This window comes from Rhinichthys klamathensis, unplaced genomic scaffold (genome assembly GCF_029890125.1).
Source record: "Rhinichthys klamathensis goyatoka isolate OS25496 unplaced genomic scaffold, OSU_Roscu_1.1 h1tg000005l_1, whole genome shotgun sequence".
NCBI lineage: Eukaryota > Metazoa > Chordata > Actinopteri > Cypriniformes > Leuciscidae > Rhinichthys > Rhinichthys klamathensis.
The window spans coordinates 2,804,221-2,820,973 of record NW_026606558.1 but is presented as its reverse complement, the minus strand read 5'-3'; the positions used below and the strand labels follow the sequence as shown (position 1 = coordinate 2,820,973).

The window sequence follows — 16,753 nt, the reverse complement described above, 5'->3', positions numbered from 1 at the left end:
TGGGTACACACAAAAACACAGACCCACCTCCCACATGACAACAAACCTGACAGATTTGCGTATCCTCATGCAAATCAAACACTTCCTTCTTCCTGTAACACTAATTAAAATGTGCCTGGAATGTGATACATGGAAACAATTACTTACTGCTGATGTTGACTCCTGAAATGAATGCTGAATCTTCACTCATTAACTACAGGATGTGCATGGGATTTCTAAAAACAAACCACTTTAAATGACTCGAGGTGACATAATGCTACAGCTTGAAAACGAGGAAGTAAGTCGTCATGAAGGCCTATGACCTGTTTAGCATATACGATGCTGACCAGTGATTTTAATTTTGCATGCGTCAGCCACTAATCATGTTTAAATGAATCGGGCTTTGACCTGAATGACTACGGAAGCATTTATAATGTCTTTGTCACCATGGATTCAATGCCTATGGAGTTGAGAACCACTGTTTTTTCTCAAGAATAGGTTCATTGAAAATTACATTGACAATTATAGTAATCCAGCCATCTGTTTTCCTTTAGAAATTGCTGTGATAAGTTTTGCGTCACCCCAACTCTTTAGAAACCTAGTTAGCTTTTTGGATTTCATACCTATGCATGTATACACGTGCTGTTTTATGACGACGACAACAACAACAGCAACAAAACAAAAAGCTATCTGTTAAAATTATGACTGTTGCATGGTAATGAGAGGTAGAGAGGTAAAAATACTGAAGATCTGGATTATGGGTCCCCCTGCTGGTTAGATAAAGGTAGAGAAATTTTGTTACAGTAATTTCATTTTATTTTTTTTTTATTTTTTTTATAAAATAAAATAAAATAAAACCCTGCCGGTTAGATAAAGGTAGAGCATTTTTGTTTAATTTTGTTGTATTATTTGTATATGTACCGGTTTGTGTGTTTCTAATAATTTGACAAATAAAGCTTCTTTTTTTACCATGCCAATAAAGCTACGGATGGATGGATGGATGGTAGATAGATAGATAGATAGATAGATAGATAGATAGATAGATAGATAGATAGATAGATAGATAGATAGATAGATAGATAGATAGATAGATAGATAGATAGATAGATATATAGTTCATACATTTATACATTTATACATTCATACATGAATACATAGATACATACATAGACAAACAGAAGTGGATAATGTATTTGTAAATATTCCACTTCTTGAAGACGAGCAGTTTTTTTTTTTTTTTTTTTACAACCTTAACATCACGAATGACAATTAAAAATCCATACAAAAGCCCACACACCTGCCCAGCACACTCTCCTTTGCAGGTTGTGTTTAGTCATTGTGCTGTTTGGCGTGACAGTGTGGCATTATTCTAAGCTTTGTGTGAGTCTGTATTGTTCCTGTGGGATCCTTTGTTGAGTGAGGGGGTATAGTGGTGATGCTGCAGGGCATTGCTTTATGCTGACTCTGACCTGTGGGAACGGCAGGGACCAATATGGCCCTATGACTAGGCCACAGAGAGACGAGGAGAAGGAGAGAGGAACAGCATCAGCAACGCACATCCCAAGAGAGCATCGATTTGGAAATGGACTAAAATACTTCTGGATTTTTAGACTCATCTGTTCAAGTCCAAGTGTAGTCATGCAGGAGAACCCAGGCTCTATAGGTGTGGATGGAGCATACGCTAGCAATGTACCTGCTTTCCTCACTAAACTCTGGACTCTTGTGGAGGACCCAGAGACCAATCATCTGATTTGCTGGAGTACTGTGAGTTCATCCTGATGGCATCCTATTTGATTGATATTTTTGATGATAAACTGTGTAGATCTAAAATAGAAAGAAAATCAGGAAGAAAACCAACGTTGCCATTTAATTATGGGAAAAAAATTTTGGACTGTTGTGGCTTGTGGGCCCTTGAGTAGATAGCCAGAGAAACACATTTAAAAGTTTAAATGTAAGTCAGTGATTTTTTAAATATTTGAATGCCAAGAACCTCTAAATATGATGATCCCTTGCAATGAAATGGCAGCAATGTATTTATGTATTCAAAGCTATGCTTTATTGGCATGTATGCAGACCCCTTTATAATGTTTGTGAAAAATAGTAAGCTTACTAAATTGAATAATCTGACTTTGTCATTTTCTACAGCTAAAACAAATTACTAAAATATTGGAATATATTTACTTGGTTAACAGTGGTATACCACCAACACTTAAATTGCAATATCAGAGAAATATATATATTCAACATTTTCTGAGGAGAGCTGTAAGAGAGCTCTAGGAGGTCAGTGGAACATTTTAAAGAATTTTAGTAGAAAAACTATATATGAAATATTTGAATGAATACAAAAATGTGTCTGGTATTGAAATTTAGTGTAGAAAAAAATGTTTAAAAAATGTTACACTGTTAACTAAGCAAATACTTTGATAATTTGTTTTAGTCAATTTGAGAGAAATGTTCATATAAAAAGTATATTTACAACATGCATTTAACAGTTTATATTAATGCCTTGTGTAAATATAGCATATTTTTCTTCACAATGGAAATATGTTGATCAGTGTTGAACTTTGAGGAAATGTGTTGATGAAGTTTTAAAATAAGACTGAAGGTGGATTTATTACTATTATTAGTGATGATCTAGCTTAGGTCATCAGAATGATTAATAAGAAACACATCAAATTCTCTAGATTCATTCTGCTATACTGCATCCAGATGAAAATGTTTAAAATTAATTTTAAATGAACATCAATGAAAGGTCCAATCAAAGGCCAATAAAAATAATTATTGACTGAACTCGGAACCACAGAAATCGTTGGCAAACTCTTTAAAATAATTACTTTGTATCAATACTTTGAGACTGCATAATGTTTATATTCATAATTCTGGTAAAAATGCCATCTTTTTTTACTGACATCAATTTGGCAATGAATCATCAGTACTGCACACATTAATTAATTTGCTAAAAATCCTGTGTATCAAAAATCATTTACATTCTGCTTGTGTGTGCAAAAAAAAAGAGCAATAAATAAATAACACCTGGGAGACAGTAAAAACTCAATAAGCTTGAAAAACTGGCAGGCGATGGCATTAAGCACGCCGCTCTTAGCAGATGCTTCTCTCTGATTTGACACAATCCTGTCTCAGTTTTGCATTTAAACTATGTCTTTCAGGAAAAGCTTGAGGAAGAGCATTAAAAGACTCCCCTCTCCTAAACACATGCAACCTGTTTTGTGCCATAATAAAAGCAGAGATGCATTTGCCTTGTTTTCTCTCATTCTAGACGGGCACCAGCTTCCATGTTTTTGACCAGGGCAGATTTGCTAAGGAGGTTCTGCCCAAATACTTCAAACACAATAACATGGCAAGCTTTGTGCGCCAGCTCAACATGTGTAAGTATCAGCCTGCGCTGACAAAAATCCCAAAACTCTCACAGACACTCCAGATTGAAGGAGTGTTTGTGCTAAGCTCTCACTTCTCTCTCAGACGGCTTCAGGAAGGTGGTGAACATTGAGCAGAGCGGGCTGGTAAAGCCAGAGCGAGATGACACTGAGTTCCAGCACCTCTATTTCCTCCAGGGCCATGAGCATCTGCTTGAGCACATTAAGCGCAAGGTGAGACGTCTCATCTTTAAGTGATTCTCACTCTTGTTTTATTCGCTCTCATTCTCTGAGTCAGAGGCTCTTACACACACACACACACACACACACACACACACACACACACAGAGGAGAAGGCTTGAGGTTTGTTTACCCATTACTACACGATAGTTTATATGTTTGTGTATTCACAGGTGTCAATAGTGAAAAGCGAGGAGACCAAAGTGCGGCAAGAGGACTTGAGTAAGCTGTTGTATGAGGTGCAGGTGTTACGCAGCCAACAAGAGAACATGGAGATGCAGATGCAGGATATGAAACAGTAAGACGTTTAACACACATCTTGCACCCAATTAATCCCATGGCATCATTTACTGCCTATCCTTACGCTTAGTAACAAAGCAATTGAACCCCAAACAACAACTTGACTTTTCACCTCTATTATCCCTCTAACTTTTCACCTACTTCTGCTCATTCATCGGCTCTCTGCATTGTGAATCTCAGTGGTTTGGTGTTTTGTATAAGCTGCCTCAATAGAACATTCAGTAGCTCACTTGGCAGGTGGAGTCCAGGAGTCTGATCATATACCCGTATATATTCATCTGAATAATCATCTATTTCAGTAGTTCTCGAATGTTTTCAGATGGTGGAACACATCAACAGGAAAACATAAATTGCAGACCACCTTGCACTCGAATCAGAGTGAAATCAACAAATACTTCCTCAAAACAATCACCTACCATTTCAGTAGTGTACAAATTATCTCTAGTTTACAGCCTATATGATCTATCCATCGAACTATCGAACTATCGATCTATCGATCTATCTATCTATCTATCTATCTATCTATCTATCTATCTATCTATCTATCTATCTATCTTTCTATCTATCTATCTATCTATCTATCTATCCAACCAATCCATCCACCAATCCATCCATCCATCCAACCAATCCATCCATCCATCCATCCATCCATCCATCCATCCATCCATCCATCCATCCATCCATCCATCCATCCATCCATCCATCCATCCATCCATCTATCCATCCATCGATCCATCGATCCATCGATCTATCGATCTATCGATCTATCTATCTATCCACCAATCCATCCATCCACCAATCCATCCATCCATCCATCCATCCATCCATCTATCTATCCATCTATCCATCTACAAATGTACAAATTATCTCTAGTTTACAGCCAATCTATCCATCGATCTATCTATCTATCTATCTATCTATCTATCTATCTATCTATCTATCTATCTATCTATCTATCTATCTATCTATCTATCTATCCACCAATCCATCCATCCATCCATCCACCAATCCATCCAACCAATCCAACCAATCTATCTATCTATCTATCTATCTATCTATCTATCTATCTATCTATCTATCTATCTATCTATCTATCTATCTATCTATCTATCTATCTATCTATCTATCTATCTATCTATCTATCTATCTATCTATCCTCTAAAAAATGCTGGGTTGTTTTAAGCCAATTTGGGGTCAAATATGAACAAACCCAGCCATTGGGTTACATTTTTAAGTTACATTTTTAACCCAATGTTTGAGTTTGTCCATATTTGACCCAAAATTGGGTTAAAACAACCCAGCATTTTTTAGTCTATCTATCTATCTATCTATCTATCTATCTATCTATCTATCTATCTATCTATCTATCTATCTATCTATCTATCTATCTATCTATCTATCTATCTATCTATCTATCTATCTGTCTATCTGTCTATCTATCTATATATATATATATATATATATATATATATATATATATATTGTGTATATATATATTCTGTAGGCAGAATGATGTTCTGTGGAGGGAGGTGGTGTCACTGAGGCAGAATCACACACAGCAGCAGAAAGTCATGAACAAGGTAAGAAATACAGCTCATGCCCGGGCTGTTTTTGGAATAGATTCTGTTGTGCTGATTTAGTGACTAGTGACTAATGCTTAATCACTCTCTGATTCTCTGTTCTATCCATATAGCTGATTCAGTTTCTGTTCAGCCAGATGCAGTCCAACACTCCCAGCACTGTGGGAATGAAGAGAAAGCTGTGAGTGTACCCATTCATCTGTAACACACACTTCAACACAAACACTAATCTGAAGCACTCGATTTTGTATTGACACATATTCACAAACAAAAAAAAGAGCAAACAGAAAATAGCAATCAACAGCCTGATGCTCCAACACAAACACAGTAGAGGGAACGGCCAACTCAGCTGGAAACAGTCAGCTGATACAATTCACTGCCCTCGCTGCGATGAATGGACCTGAATGCTGAGTCAGACCTCCTGAGCTCTTGCCCTCACACACGCACCCACAAACACGCACACACCTGAATTGTAGCGCATGACCCTCTACCTTCTATTAAAAGGTGCACCGTCAGCTAGTGTGACGCATGAGAACAAACTGGGTAAGAGGGACGGCAAGAGCCAGAGCTCTTTACCTCGCTGTAACTTTTAAGTGGCTAACTAATAACAACATTGTTCCAACGTTTCTTTCACTGTCTTACCATAGGGTGCAATAGTTCTGAACAGTAGTCAAAAGGTCTTTGTATTTGACCCTTATTGATAATAATGTGGCTTCTTTCAATGATATGCTGCATTTTTCCTTCTCTCCAGTCCTCTCATGCTGGATGATGGTTGCTCCACCCCTCCTGCCTCCAAATTCAGCCATAGCCACTCCATGGAGTCCTTGCAAGAATCCTTCTATATCCAGTCGGTGAGAAAGCTTTCATATTAAAGATCGAGTATCTGACAGAGAAGATTTTTCTCACTATATCATGCCTCGTACAACTGGTGTTTTGATGGCTTTCTCGATCAATAAAAAATGACAAACACAGAATCTCTCTCATGTTCTACCAGCCATCCACAGAAAGTGCATCCTGCTCCACTAGCAGTGTGATGACAGGAGGGCCAATCATTTCTGATGTCACTGAAATTTCACAGTCCACCACCATGGCTTTACAAATGCAGGCAGAGGAATCAAGGTGAGTGGGCCGACCTTCAGGGTTAAAGGATAGTTCACCCAAAAATGAAAACTGTTTTGTCCATACATTAAAATTGCACTGTATATTCATGTTGTTTTGGACCCCACTGACTTGGACTATGGACACAGTCACACAAACATTCTTCAAAATATCTTCTTTTGTGTTCCACACAAGTAGCCTGTGTAAGTCATACAGGTTTGGAACAATATAGGGTGAGAAAACAAAGCGAACTATCCCTTTAGCCACTTCGAAAAACACATAATGGATTCACGGAATGAATTCAGTCATAAAAATGGTAAATACTGTATAAAAGTTTGGTTCAACTTGAAGAAATTATAACAGAAATAAATTAGGATATTATTGTACAGTAGAATGTACTTCTACTTCTCACAGTAATAATAAAATATTAAATAGGCTAATTAATTTAATAATAATCCCCCCCAGAAACATCACACAATATCACAATTATTTTTCCAGGAAACATCTGTGCATCTGTTTTGCAGTGCTTTGTTTGCACACACACACACACACACACACACACAAAAAAAAAGGAATTGTTTACATTTCATTTAATTACATTTAAAAAGATTAATTGAATTGTTAATGTTTTATGCAATCGTATGATTACCAACGGTTTTGATAATACATTTTGTATTCAATTATAAAACACAGAATCCAGAAAAATTAAAGCAGACAACTGAATTTCTGGGGGGGGGGGGGGGGGGGGGGAATCAAATGGATTTCAGAGGACCCTAGTTTTCCTTGGATTAATATGCGATCTGTTTGTTTAGGGAAAAGTGTCTGATGCTGATTAAGGAGGAGCCGGCGAGTCCTGGGGTGCAGGGACGAGGAGAGGGTGTACCACTCAGCTCCTGTGAGGTGTGCCCTGAACCCCCCGTCCTCCCTGTTGCCATGGTGCAGTCCGTCCTAGAGGGCCGAGGATCTAATTTGGGAGAGAGAAGGGCCAAAAGACCCATGCTGGAGAGGTATAATATACCATCCATGTCAGAGTAACAAATATCTACAACTTGGCACAGTTAAGACTTTTGTTTTAGACAGACAAGCACCACTCACTTTAAGTTTAACTTGTGTGTATATGTCAAAGACCAGAAATTCCTGATGGCGTGGAGAACGTTGACATGAGCCTGGATGATTTACAGCTGCTTCTGAGGAGTCACCAGCAGAGCATGGAAAGCAGTGCTGCAGCAATGGATGTAAGTATGAATCTATACAGGACGAGAGAGCGAATCCACTATTTACACACATACAAGTGAATGAGAGGATCATAGTAATGACCTTAACATACATACCCCCATTAACCTATAGCCTCTACTCTTTCTCACAGCCTTTCACATTTAGTCTGCCTTTGAATGAGTGGAACTTCACAGAAATGGACCCAAACCTGAAATCAGTGAGTTTACTGTCATTACACAATCAGCTGCATAATGGCTCAAAGTGACATTTTTCGAATTGATAATTGCATGATCAAGTACCCATTATATATGGACTATTTTCTAAACTATTTATTTGTGCATTTGCAGGAGCTGACTAATGCCCTAATCCCTGCTGCTGTGACCCAGTACATGTTTCAGGGTCAGGGGGGAGAGACGTACCCGACCGCTGGCTATGAGGAGCAGTGAAGACCTGATATGACAGCTAGCACAGATCCTTCCTGAGAGATGAACAGGTAATGATCAACAGTTACTAACAGCCTGAAGATCCCTGTGATGTTAAAATCTACTGTCTAAGAAGTATAGTTTTATGCTATTAAAATCTACCTCAAACTTACGGTTGTCTTGTTTATTGTTTCTTTAAGAGGGATCCATTTGAAAGCATGACACTTGGATTGCATATTATTCCAACATCAGAAGAGAAGGCTCAAATGTATCTGAATAGTAGATGTGGCGGTGATATATCAAGTAAACTTGCGCTGACCAGCCCTTCATGAAGATTCACTCAGTAGGCCATTGGTGGAAGATGGATTTTTATCAATCTTTTGGAGCAACTCTTTGGAGATGGAATATTTACAATAAACCTTTCTCAAAGCCTATAAGGAGTTCAGGCTACATCAAGATCATTTTGAAGATGCCAAAGAAAGGCTATATTAAGCATTTCCTTCCCCAATGACTACAACACATGTGAACTGTATGCAATATCATAAATTATTGTGGCCCGAGTTTGAATGCACTTTAGTCTGTGTGTTGGAGTTTCTGCTTTGTGGAGCTGTGATTTTAATTTTCCCTAAAACTTAACTGTAAAAAATAATGACATAAATAACATATTTTGTTAAAAATTGACCTTATAATGAAGCACATACTTGTATTTCAATATATATGCAACACACTTGTATTTCAATATATTTAAAGGCATATAAAAGTACTGGTTTAATTATATTATGGATGTATTAATGTGAGAGGTCTAGGGGTTAAAAATCAGACCTCACAGAAAGAAAACTGAAATAATGCACTGCTTTTTGCACAATTTAGTGTATTTTACTCAGTAATATTCTGGAACATATTCTTAAGACATCAAGTATTTTTGTTTCAATTTATCTTTAAGTTGATCGACTTGCCTTGCAGGATTAATAGTTGTCTTTGTTAGGCTTATGATATATTGTGTGATATTTGCCCTCATTTGATAAAAATGTATTGACCACATTGGTTGAATTCTTAATTAAGTTGCCAAAGATGACTAAAACAGCAATTGTTAATGCCTTTGAGATGAGCACTATACTTATGTAATATAAATATATATTTTTTAATTATTATTACAATGTATTTGATGTTTTCAGTTGACTGTTTTTTAAACCCAACAACAAAATTAGAGACTATCTAACAATGACAGTGCCTTAGGCTTTAGGCAAGAATGTATTGTCCCTGCTAAACCTCATGTAATGAGGGCAAATGAACACACGACATATGATAACATTTCAGAGACCATAATGCACTTTGTTATTACAGGGCAGCCATATAGCAATGCAAAATTCCCTAGATCTCTTGCAAACATGTTGAATTTTCAAATTGCAATACTGTTGCATTGATTTATATGATTCCCCTAAAAAGCAGTCTTGCTGCATTGATTTGTATGATTTCTCAAGGATGCAACATCTGATGATGACTTAGATGGAAACTATGATGGAATAAAATAAATTGCACTAAGGGTGATAACTGTATTAGAAATAGTTTTTATTCAGTGTTAGTTTAAAGGCCTACTCTTATTTTTTTATTACTCCCTAAAGCGTAATAATAAAAATGGTTTATTTTGAGAAGGGTGCTTTTTCACATAGGTTGCATTGTATACTTTGTTTTCATAATGTGGTTAATTGCACTAGTAAAAATGAATGTAGAGTAACACAGCGAGACACAAAACCACGAAAGCAAGAAAGGAAACCAATGTTGCATATTAATTCTGGATGTAGTCTGTTCCTGACTCCAACCACCATAATGTTAAAAAAATATGTACACACAAAAAGTGTAAAACAATAAAAGTATTTTAAAACCACGCAGGATCTCTCATTTTACTCCTTAAAATAAACGAATGAAGAGATCACATCAAAGTTATATAGCCTATGTAAACTGAAATATATATATATATATATATATATATATATATATATATATATATATATATATATATATATATATATATATATATATATATATATATATATATATTTCTGTTGTAAAAGCTACTGTTTTATAACAAGGTGATAACGGTATTAGAAGTAGATTTTATTCGATGTTGGTTTCGCTATTCTTTACCACAAATCAATGGTTTAACTAAAATGTTTATTTTAAGAAGGTTATTTTTTTCATCGTGTGATTAGGCCTACTTGCAATGGTAAATGAATAAATAAATGTAGATTAGTCAACTCAAGTCACATTCATTTATATGTTTTATTTTAAAACTATAGATTGATTAAACGATCAAGAAAGAAAGAACAAAATATAAAAAAATGAACTTATCTATCGATATAATATGTATTAGCCTCGCTGACGCAGACATGACGTAAAGCAAAACGTACGGTCGTAACACAGGAAGTAGCCCGATGTCCCGGATGTGCTTTCACAACAGAGACAGAGTGCCGTATTACGGTTTTCATCGAGCGCCAAGGCTGTGCAATTCAATCCCACTAATATCGCAATCAACAGTAAAAAAAAAAAGTGATTAGAGCAAAGATTAAGAAGCGACTATATTATTCGTCGTACGATGTCAGTTGTACCTCCTAATCGATCATCTACCGGTTGGCCTCGTGGAGTAAATCAGTTCGGCAATAAATATATTAGCCAGCCGGCTAAACCGCTCACCCTGGAGAGAACAATCAACCTGTGAGTAGAATTCACCACTGCAAACGACGTGCTGTTACTTTTCTTTCATAACTAATGCTCAGCGATCCCTTATAGCTTCTTTTTGAAAGAGCATTGACATTTGAAAATGCTCCGTCCTGCCTAATGTTACTGCTGTTTGGATGCGTAACAATACACTGGGTGCGTCTCAATCAGCTCCCCAGTTCAGTAGTCTGGTGACTGATAAGGGAGTCGGACATTTTAAGGGCTGTCTCAATCGCAGAATCGTTCCAGTGCACTGAAACGTTCGTTCCCCTATAATTCCCGCAATGCACCTTGAAAACCAGGGAGCATCGATTCTCACTATGTTCCCTAACGTAAAATACGTAAGCCAAATCACTACCCACAATGACACGTGATATGTTTATTTTTAATACTCAGCATAAACATACATCAGACAAGTAACTTAGTTTACAAAATCTAGCTAAAATGTATAATTTATTTATGGCTGAAATGTTGCACGTATATAACAAGCAAAGTATTTCTATGTTTCATTATTATAAATAACATTAAAACCTAATGTCAGAAAGATGTAATTTCTGCTGTTGTTCATAAATACCAGTAGTGATGTTACTGGCCGGAAAGAGTCACCAGTGTCTCAATGTGTACTGAGCCAGTGTTCTTTACTGTCCTTACCAGTGCCCGAATTCATCGACACGATATACTGATTCACGACCTAGGAACCTGATTGAGATCTACTGAGTTTGATTTCATGTATTGCCCATATCTTTGTACATTTATATTGACATGCACATGTATCGATAGTACAAAATAACTGGCATTCAAGGATCTGTTTTTGTTGTATTCCATTCCATATACAGTAGTTAGTAAGGGTGTCACGATTTCGATCTTAAATCGAAATCGATCGAAATTAAAAAAAAATCGAATCGATTGAATTAAAAAATGGAATCGTCGATGCTGACACGCCCCCATGTCACGTCCGGTCGGCGTGCCAAGCGGGAAAAAAACACGCTGCGAGTCTATGGTCAACCTCCTCTTAGCTACAGCCATTCAAAAGATAGCATGGCAACTGCAGATGCAGGAGACCCATCGACAGAACTTGAACCCCCTCCTCTTTCATTGAAGTCGCAGGTGTGTAAGTTTTTTGGATTTCCAGTGAGTTATGTTGACAACGTTCGCGCTTCAAAAAAGCCACAGTTTACTTTGCAGACATCCCAAGTCTCGCGGAAGTTCCTGCAGTCTCCCGCATATTGATAGCGGCTCCCTGATGCTCGCAAATTAGTTAATCTCCCGGAATCTAGAGTGAGCGAGCGAGCAAGAGCGAGCAATCGCGCATGCGAGACAGAAAAAACTGTGCTCCAAACCGTATAGCGCCCGCGCACGGGAGAGAGCGAGAGATCTTGCGTATGTGCCTCATGAAGCGCATGTAAGACAGAGAGCATCCTGATTGGCCGGTTTCGGCTTTAAAAAAGTAAATGTAAAAATCGAGAATCGAATCGAACCGTGACCTTAGAATCGAAAATGTAATCGAATCGAGGATTTGGAGAATCGTGACACCCCTAGTAGTTAGTACTGTTTTCTTATCCGTTTTATTTGTGGGGTTGAACAATTAATCAGGGGTTGAAGTGCTCCTCAACACGAGCGCCTATTGTTAATAGTGGATCAATAACGTTCTGTCATATCCTATATTTAAATGATGGAACTCCTGAACATTATGATGTTTTTCGCAGATACCCTCTAACAAATTACACATTCGGCACCAAGGAGCCGCTCTATGAGAAGGACAGCTCGGTAGCCGCACGCTTTCAGCGGATGCGGGAGGAGTTTGAGAAAATCGGGATGCGGCGGACAGTGGAGGGAGTTCTGATCGTGCACGAGCACAGACTCCCTCACGTGCTGCTCCTACAGCTGGGAACCACCTTCTTCAAACTGTAAGGGGTCACTGCTTCACTGGAGTTTGTGTGGATGTAATCGATTCAAATAGGTGCCGTTTTAGCGGTTAACCTTTTCAAAAGGAACGTATCTATCCTTGCGTTTGATTTGCTATGACGTGTTGCTTTTCTTTGCATTGTTTTGTTTTGATTGTTCATCCATTGTGCATTTGGTGAAAATGTGTCTATCAACGTTTATTGTCAGTGCCTGACAGTTTACATATTGTGTTTTTGCAGTCCTGGTGGTGAGTTGAACCCTGGAGAAGATGAGGTGGAGGGGTTAAAACGACTGATGACAGAGGTATCATTGGTTTTCTAACTGTATTTAATACGGTATTAATTAATGGCATTTACAGTTTTTATTTAACTACAATCTGTTCACTTTAGAGATCAGCCAAGACAAAAACACTTACTATCAGAGGCCTTATTTACACCTGGTATTAAGATTTGGTCTGGTATTATGTTATGGTCGATCGGATCACAGGTAGACGAGGGAGACACATTCCCTTTTACACCTGGGGTTTTAATCCGTCTCTTTTGTCCATTTTCAACCACTTCTATCCTGATTTCTTTGAGGGGAGGGTCTTTAGGCAGGTAAAAGTATGGGCGTTTTTTAGATCTTTCGATCTAATGGATGAAATAATCATGCGCAATTTACAAATGAATGCAACTGGAGACGACGGAAAAACATGGAGAGCATCAGGTCAGTAGGCAGAGAGTGTGCTGTCTTCTGTGTCTGTTCAAACACATTCGACTACATTACACTACGAAAGCGCTCGGTTCGAATGCGTTTTCAACTACCTCTGGAAGTGGTCGAAACAAAGTGGACAAGCTCAAAATGTTTTAGACCCCGTTTACACCTGTATTTAGCGTCGCCCACTTGTGATCCAATCGACAAAGGCATCTTAATACCAGGTATATACAGGGCCAGAGTATCGTACCATCTTGTATGACATTAAAATGCCATACGTATTAAAACTAGCAGAAATGTATTTAAAATACATTGGAGAATAATTCCTAATTTTCTTGTCAAGATTTTGGGGCGTCAGGATGGAGTGAAACAGGACTGGGTCATTGATGACTGTATTGGGAACTGGTGGAGACCAAACTTTGAACCACCTCAGGTGGTAACTACTCCGTTCCTTTTTCCTCAGACAAACACCACGCACAGGATCACCAACAGTATATATATATATATATTTTTCCACTTTCAAGCATACTAAGATTTTGCTTCATATCTCGTTTCTTTCCACAGTACCCATATATTCCAGCACACATCACTAAACCTAAAGAACATAAGAAGCTTTTTCTAGTACAGCTGCAAGAGAAAGGTAGGGCAAGATATGTTTTGTTTACTCAATGCACCTTGTGTAAAATGTGATTATACAGCTTAACTTGTGTGTTGTGTGTCTTTAGCATTGTTTGCTGTGCCAAAGAACTACAAGCTGGTGGCCGCCCCCTTGTTTGAGCTTTATGATAATGCTCCTGGCTACGGCCCGATTATATCCAGTCTTCCTCAGCTACTGAGCAGGTGAGGTGTTTGGATGGGTTATGAAAGCATCTAGTAAATAGGCTTCACATCATTTAAACAATATTGATAAATTATGTCTAATTAAATTAACTCTTTCCCCCGCCATTGACAGGTAATGCATCTTATGAAATAATACAAATTCTCAGGTTTAAAACACAGGTGAAGAAGCAGCAGAAAAAAAGTGATAGCATATGTAAGCAGATGCATATGTAAAATAGCGCAATCATCAAACATTATACAGCATATAAATCAAAACTGCCTAAGGTTACTGAATAAAATGTTAACCCAGGATGAGGTATTGACAGAAGTGATCTACTCCATCATTGTTCTGAATCCAATCCAGACGTAGTATTTATCCCTATTCGGACGATAATTGTTTCTCATGTGGATGTCCGTAAAAATAAATTTGCTTGACATGACACCTCAGTAATAAAACTCATGCATTCAGATGGCGATTAATTCATGGTGGAGGAGCGAGTTTTGTAATTTTGCGAGTTTTTCTAACCCGGGAACGTGGTCCGTCGCATGATTGTCTTCTATCATGCATAAAATGCTTAGAATAATAAAAATAAAATTCATATTTAATTTATTATTAGAAAATATCCTATTTATTATTTGATTGTTTAAATCTCCTGTTTAAAAATAGGAAGACAGATGCGCTTTAGTTAAAATAGTTTCTGTCTTGTATTTCATCTCAAAATGGTGGATGTCATTTTAAAAATTAGCAGAAATAATCGAATACAGCCTCTTATTTACATGAGGTAAACAAAGCTGCTTGCTTAATATTTTAATGTAAATAATTGCTGCCATGCCAGCCCATTTCAAATGTTGACATGCTTTTCTTCTTTCTCCTTTGAGCAGTGGTGAAATATCATTCTTGTAAATACTTTCCAGCATTTCAAAAAAAAAGTGTAGGCTACATCTTTAAAATGTATCCAAATTACAGCGAAACACAGCCGTTTGGTGCTCGGCAGTGGTCAAAAAGGATTTAAAGAGTGAATTTTTAATTGATCTCTTCTTGTAAACTTAGTGATGTGGATTCGGATGGCAAGTAAATTACCACACAACCTTGATGTTTGTCAAAAAACAGTAGGTAATTCGGTCAGGATTTTTACGCAAGTGGTGGGAGAAAAACACTGACATTCTGGATTCGGCCGGCAGTAAAATCACTGACTAGCCCCTGAAAATGTTGAAAATACACGATTTTCTCAGCTTTTTGTTCAAAATGTTGCTTATTTTATGAAACTTACTTTCAAGCTAGAATTAAACAGAGCTGAGGCTCTGTTCTTTCTTTTGCATACTGAACAGTGCATGTTCAGATATTCTTGCAACAAAATATTCTGTGAAAGGTTTTGTTAAAATGATCAAAAATCCTGGCAGTGGCTGGTAACATTTTTTTTAACACTGGCGGGGAAAGAGGTAATGTTGTAAATCCTATTCATTCATTCATCCTATAACACTCAACCTATTCATTCCCCTGCACAGGTTTAACTTCATCTACAATTGAGAAGCAAATGGTTTTGTCTTGACTGTGGGCTGTCTCTGTGAGCACAGTCTGATGGGAAGGCACGGGTGACAGATAAAGTGCTGGTGTTTCGACGATGCCGAGGTTTTACATTGTGAGGCATTACATTGCGTAGAAATGTGTGCATTTTTTTCTCCTTTATAGATACATTGTAAGTCTTTGTTATTGAACTTTGTCATCAAGTAACTACATTTTTATGTTCAACTAAGTGATGAATACAATGTCTTTAGAAAAAAAAATGTTTCAGTGACTTTTTTTTAACCTTGTATATTTGTCAGTGCTTTTTATAATAAATTGTTCTCTTTGAGATTATGCAGATTTCCTTTGTTTTATTTTATTTTTTTGTTGTTGTTAATGTGTATGTCTTAATTTTGGGCATTAAACTGATATGCTGTATGGCAAATTATGGTACAGAATATGGTATTCTTAATAAAATAACTGACCAAATAAAATATTAAAATGATATATTTGATGTTAAACAATATCTAAAAATAGATTAAGCTCCTTTTATGGTGGTGTTTTTTTTTTTTTTTCTCTCTTTTTTTTCTTCTTCATGTCTAACAGGTTTATTTGACCCAAAACGATAATCATTTCAAAACAGTCATACAATCAATAGTTTTAGCCAATGTATACACTCTTTCTGACCCTAGGAACTAAACAGGTTGTTAAATGACTGACATGAATCAGAACTTATATCAGAAAAATAAACTTTAGCCAAAAAGTTATGCCACATTTGCTGCCCCACAGCCAGGGACAGCACAATCATTCATTCATTCATTTGTATTTTAAATTACTATTTATGTTTTTCTTAAGTGTTTTTAATTTTATGTGAATTTGCAGGTATTTAAAAAAAAATATTGGTTAGTT

At 37.1% G+C, this 16,753-nt stretch overlaps 2 protein-coding genes across 3 annotated transcripts; both read left to right on the top strand.

The window, feature by feature from the left end:
* Positions 1-1,436: 1,436 nt before the first annotated feature.
* On the top strand, positions 1,437-8,526 carry hsf4 (heat shock transcription factor 4). The gene is made up of 13 exons (XM_056256607.1): positions 1,437-1,743; positions 3,257-3,365; positions 3,460-3,587; positions 3,767-3,891; positions 5,398-5,473; positions 5,587-5,654; positions 6,225-6,324; positions 6,468-6,592; positions 7,384-7,578; positions 7,698-7,806; positions 7,938-8,003; positions 8,134-8,279; positions 8,409-8,526. The coding sequence occupies exons 1-12, from the start codon at positions 1,480-1,482 to the stop codon at positions 8,230-8,232; spliced, it is 1,464 nt and encodes a 487-aa protein (XP_056112582.1). The 5' UTR covers positions 1,437-1,479; the 3' UTR covers positions 8,233-8,279; positions 8,409-8,526.
* A 2,127-nt stretch (positions 8,527-10,653) lies between these two features.
* nudt21 (nudix hydrolase 21) lies at positions 10,654-16,198 on the top strand. Of its 2 annotated transcripts, none has more exons than XM_056255254.1 (7): positions 10,654-10,920; positions 12,630-12,830; positions 13,068-13,131; positions 13,865-13,957; positions 14,086-14,161; positions 14,247-14,361; positions 15,847-16,198. In XM_056255254.1, exons 1-7 carry the CDS (start codon positions 10,802-10,804, stop codon positions 15,866-15,868), a joined length of 690 nt encoding a protein of 229 aa, XP_056111229.1. In that variant the 5' UTR covers positions 10,654-10,801; the 3' UTR covers positions 15,869-16,198. The 2 variants fall into 2 exon arrangements, with proteins under 2 accessions (XP_056111229.1, XP_056111237.1); XM_056255262.1 differs by having other exon boundaries at positions 10,655-10,920; positions 13,865-13,954.
* The last annotated feature ends 555 nt before the right edge of the window (positions 16,199-16,753 follow it).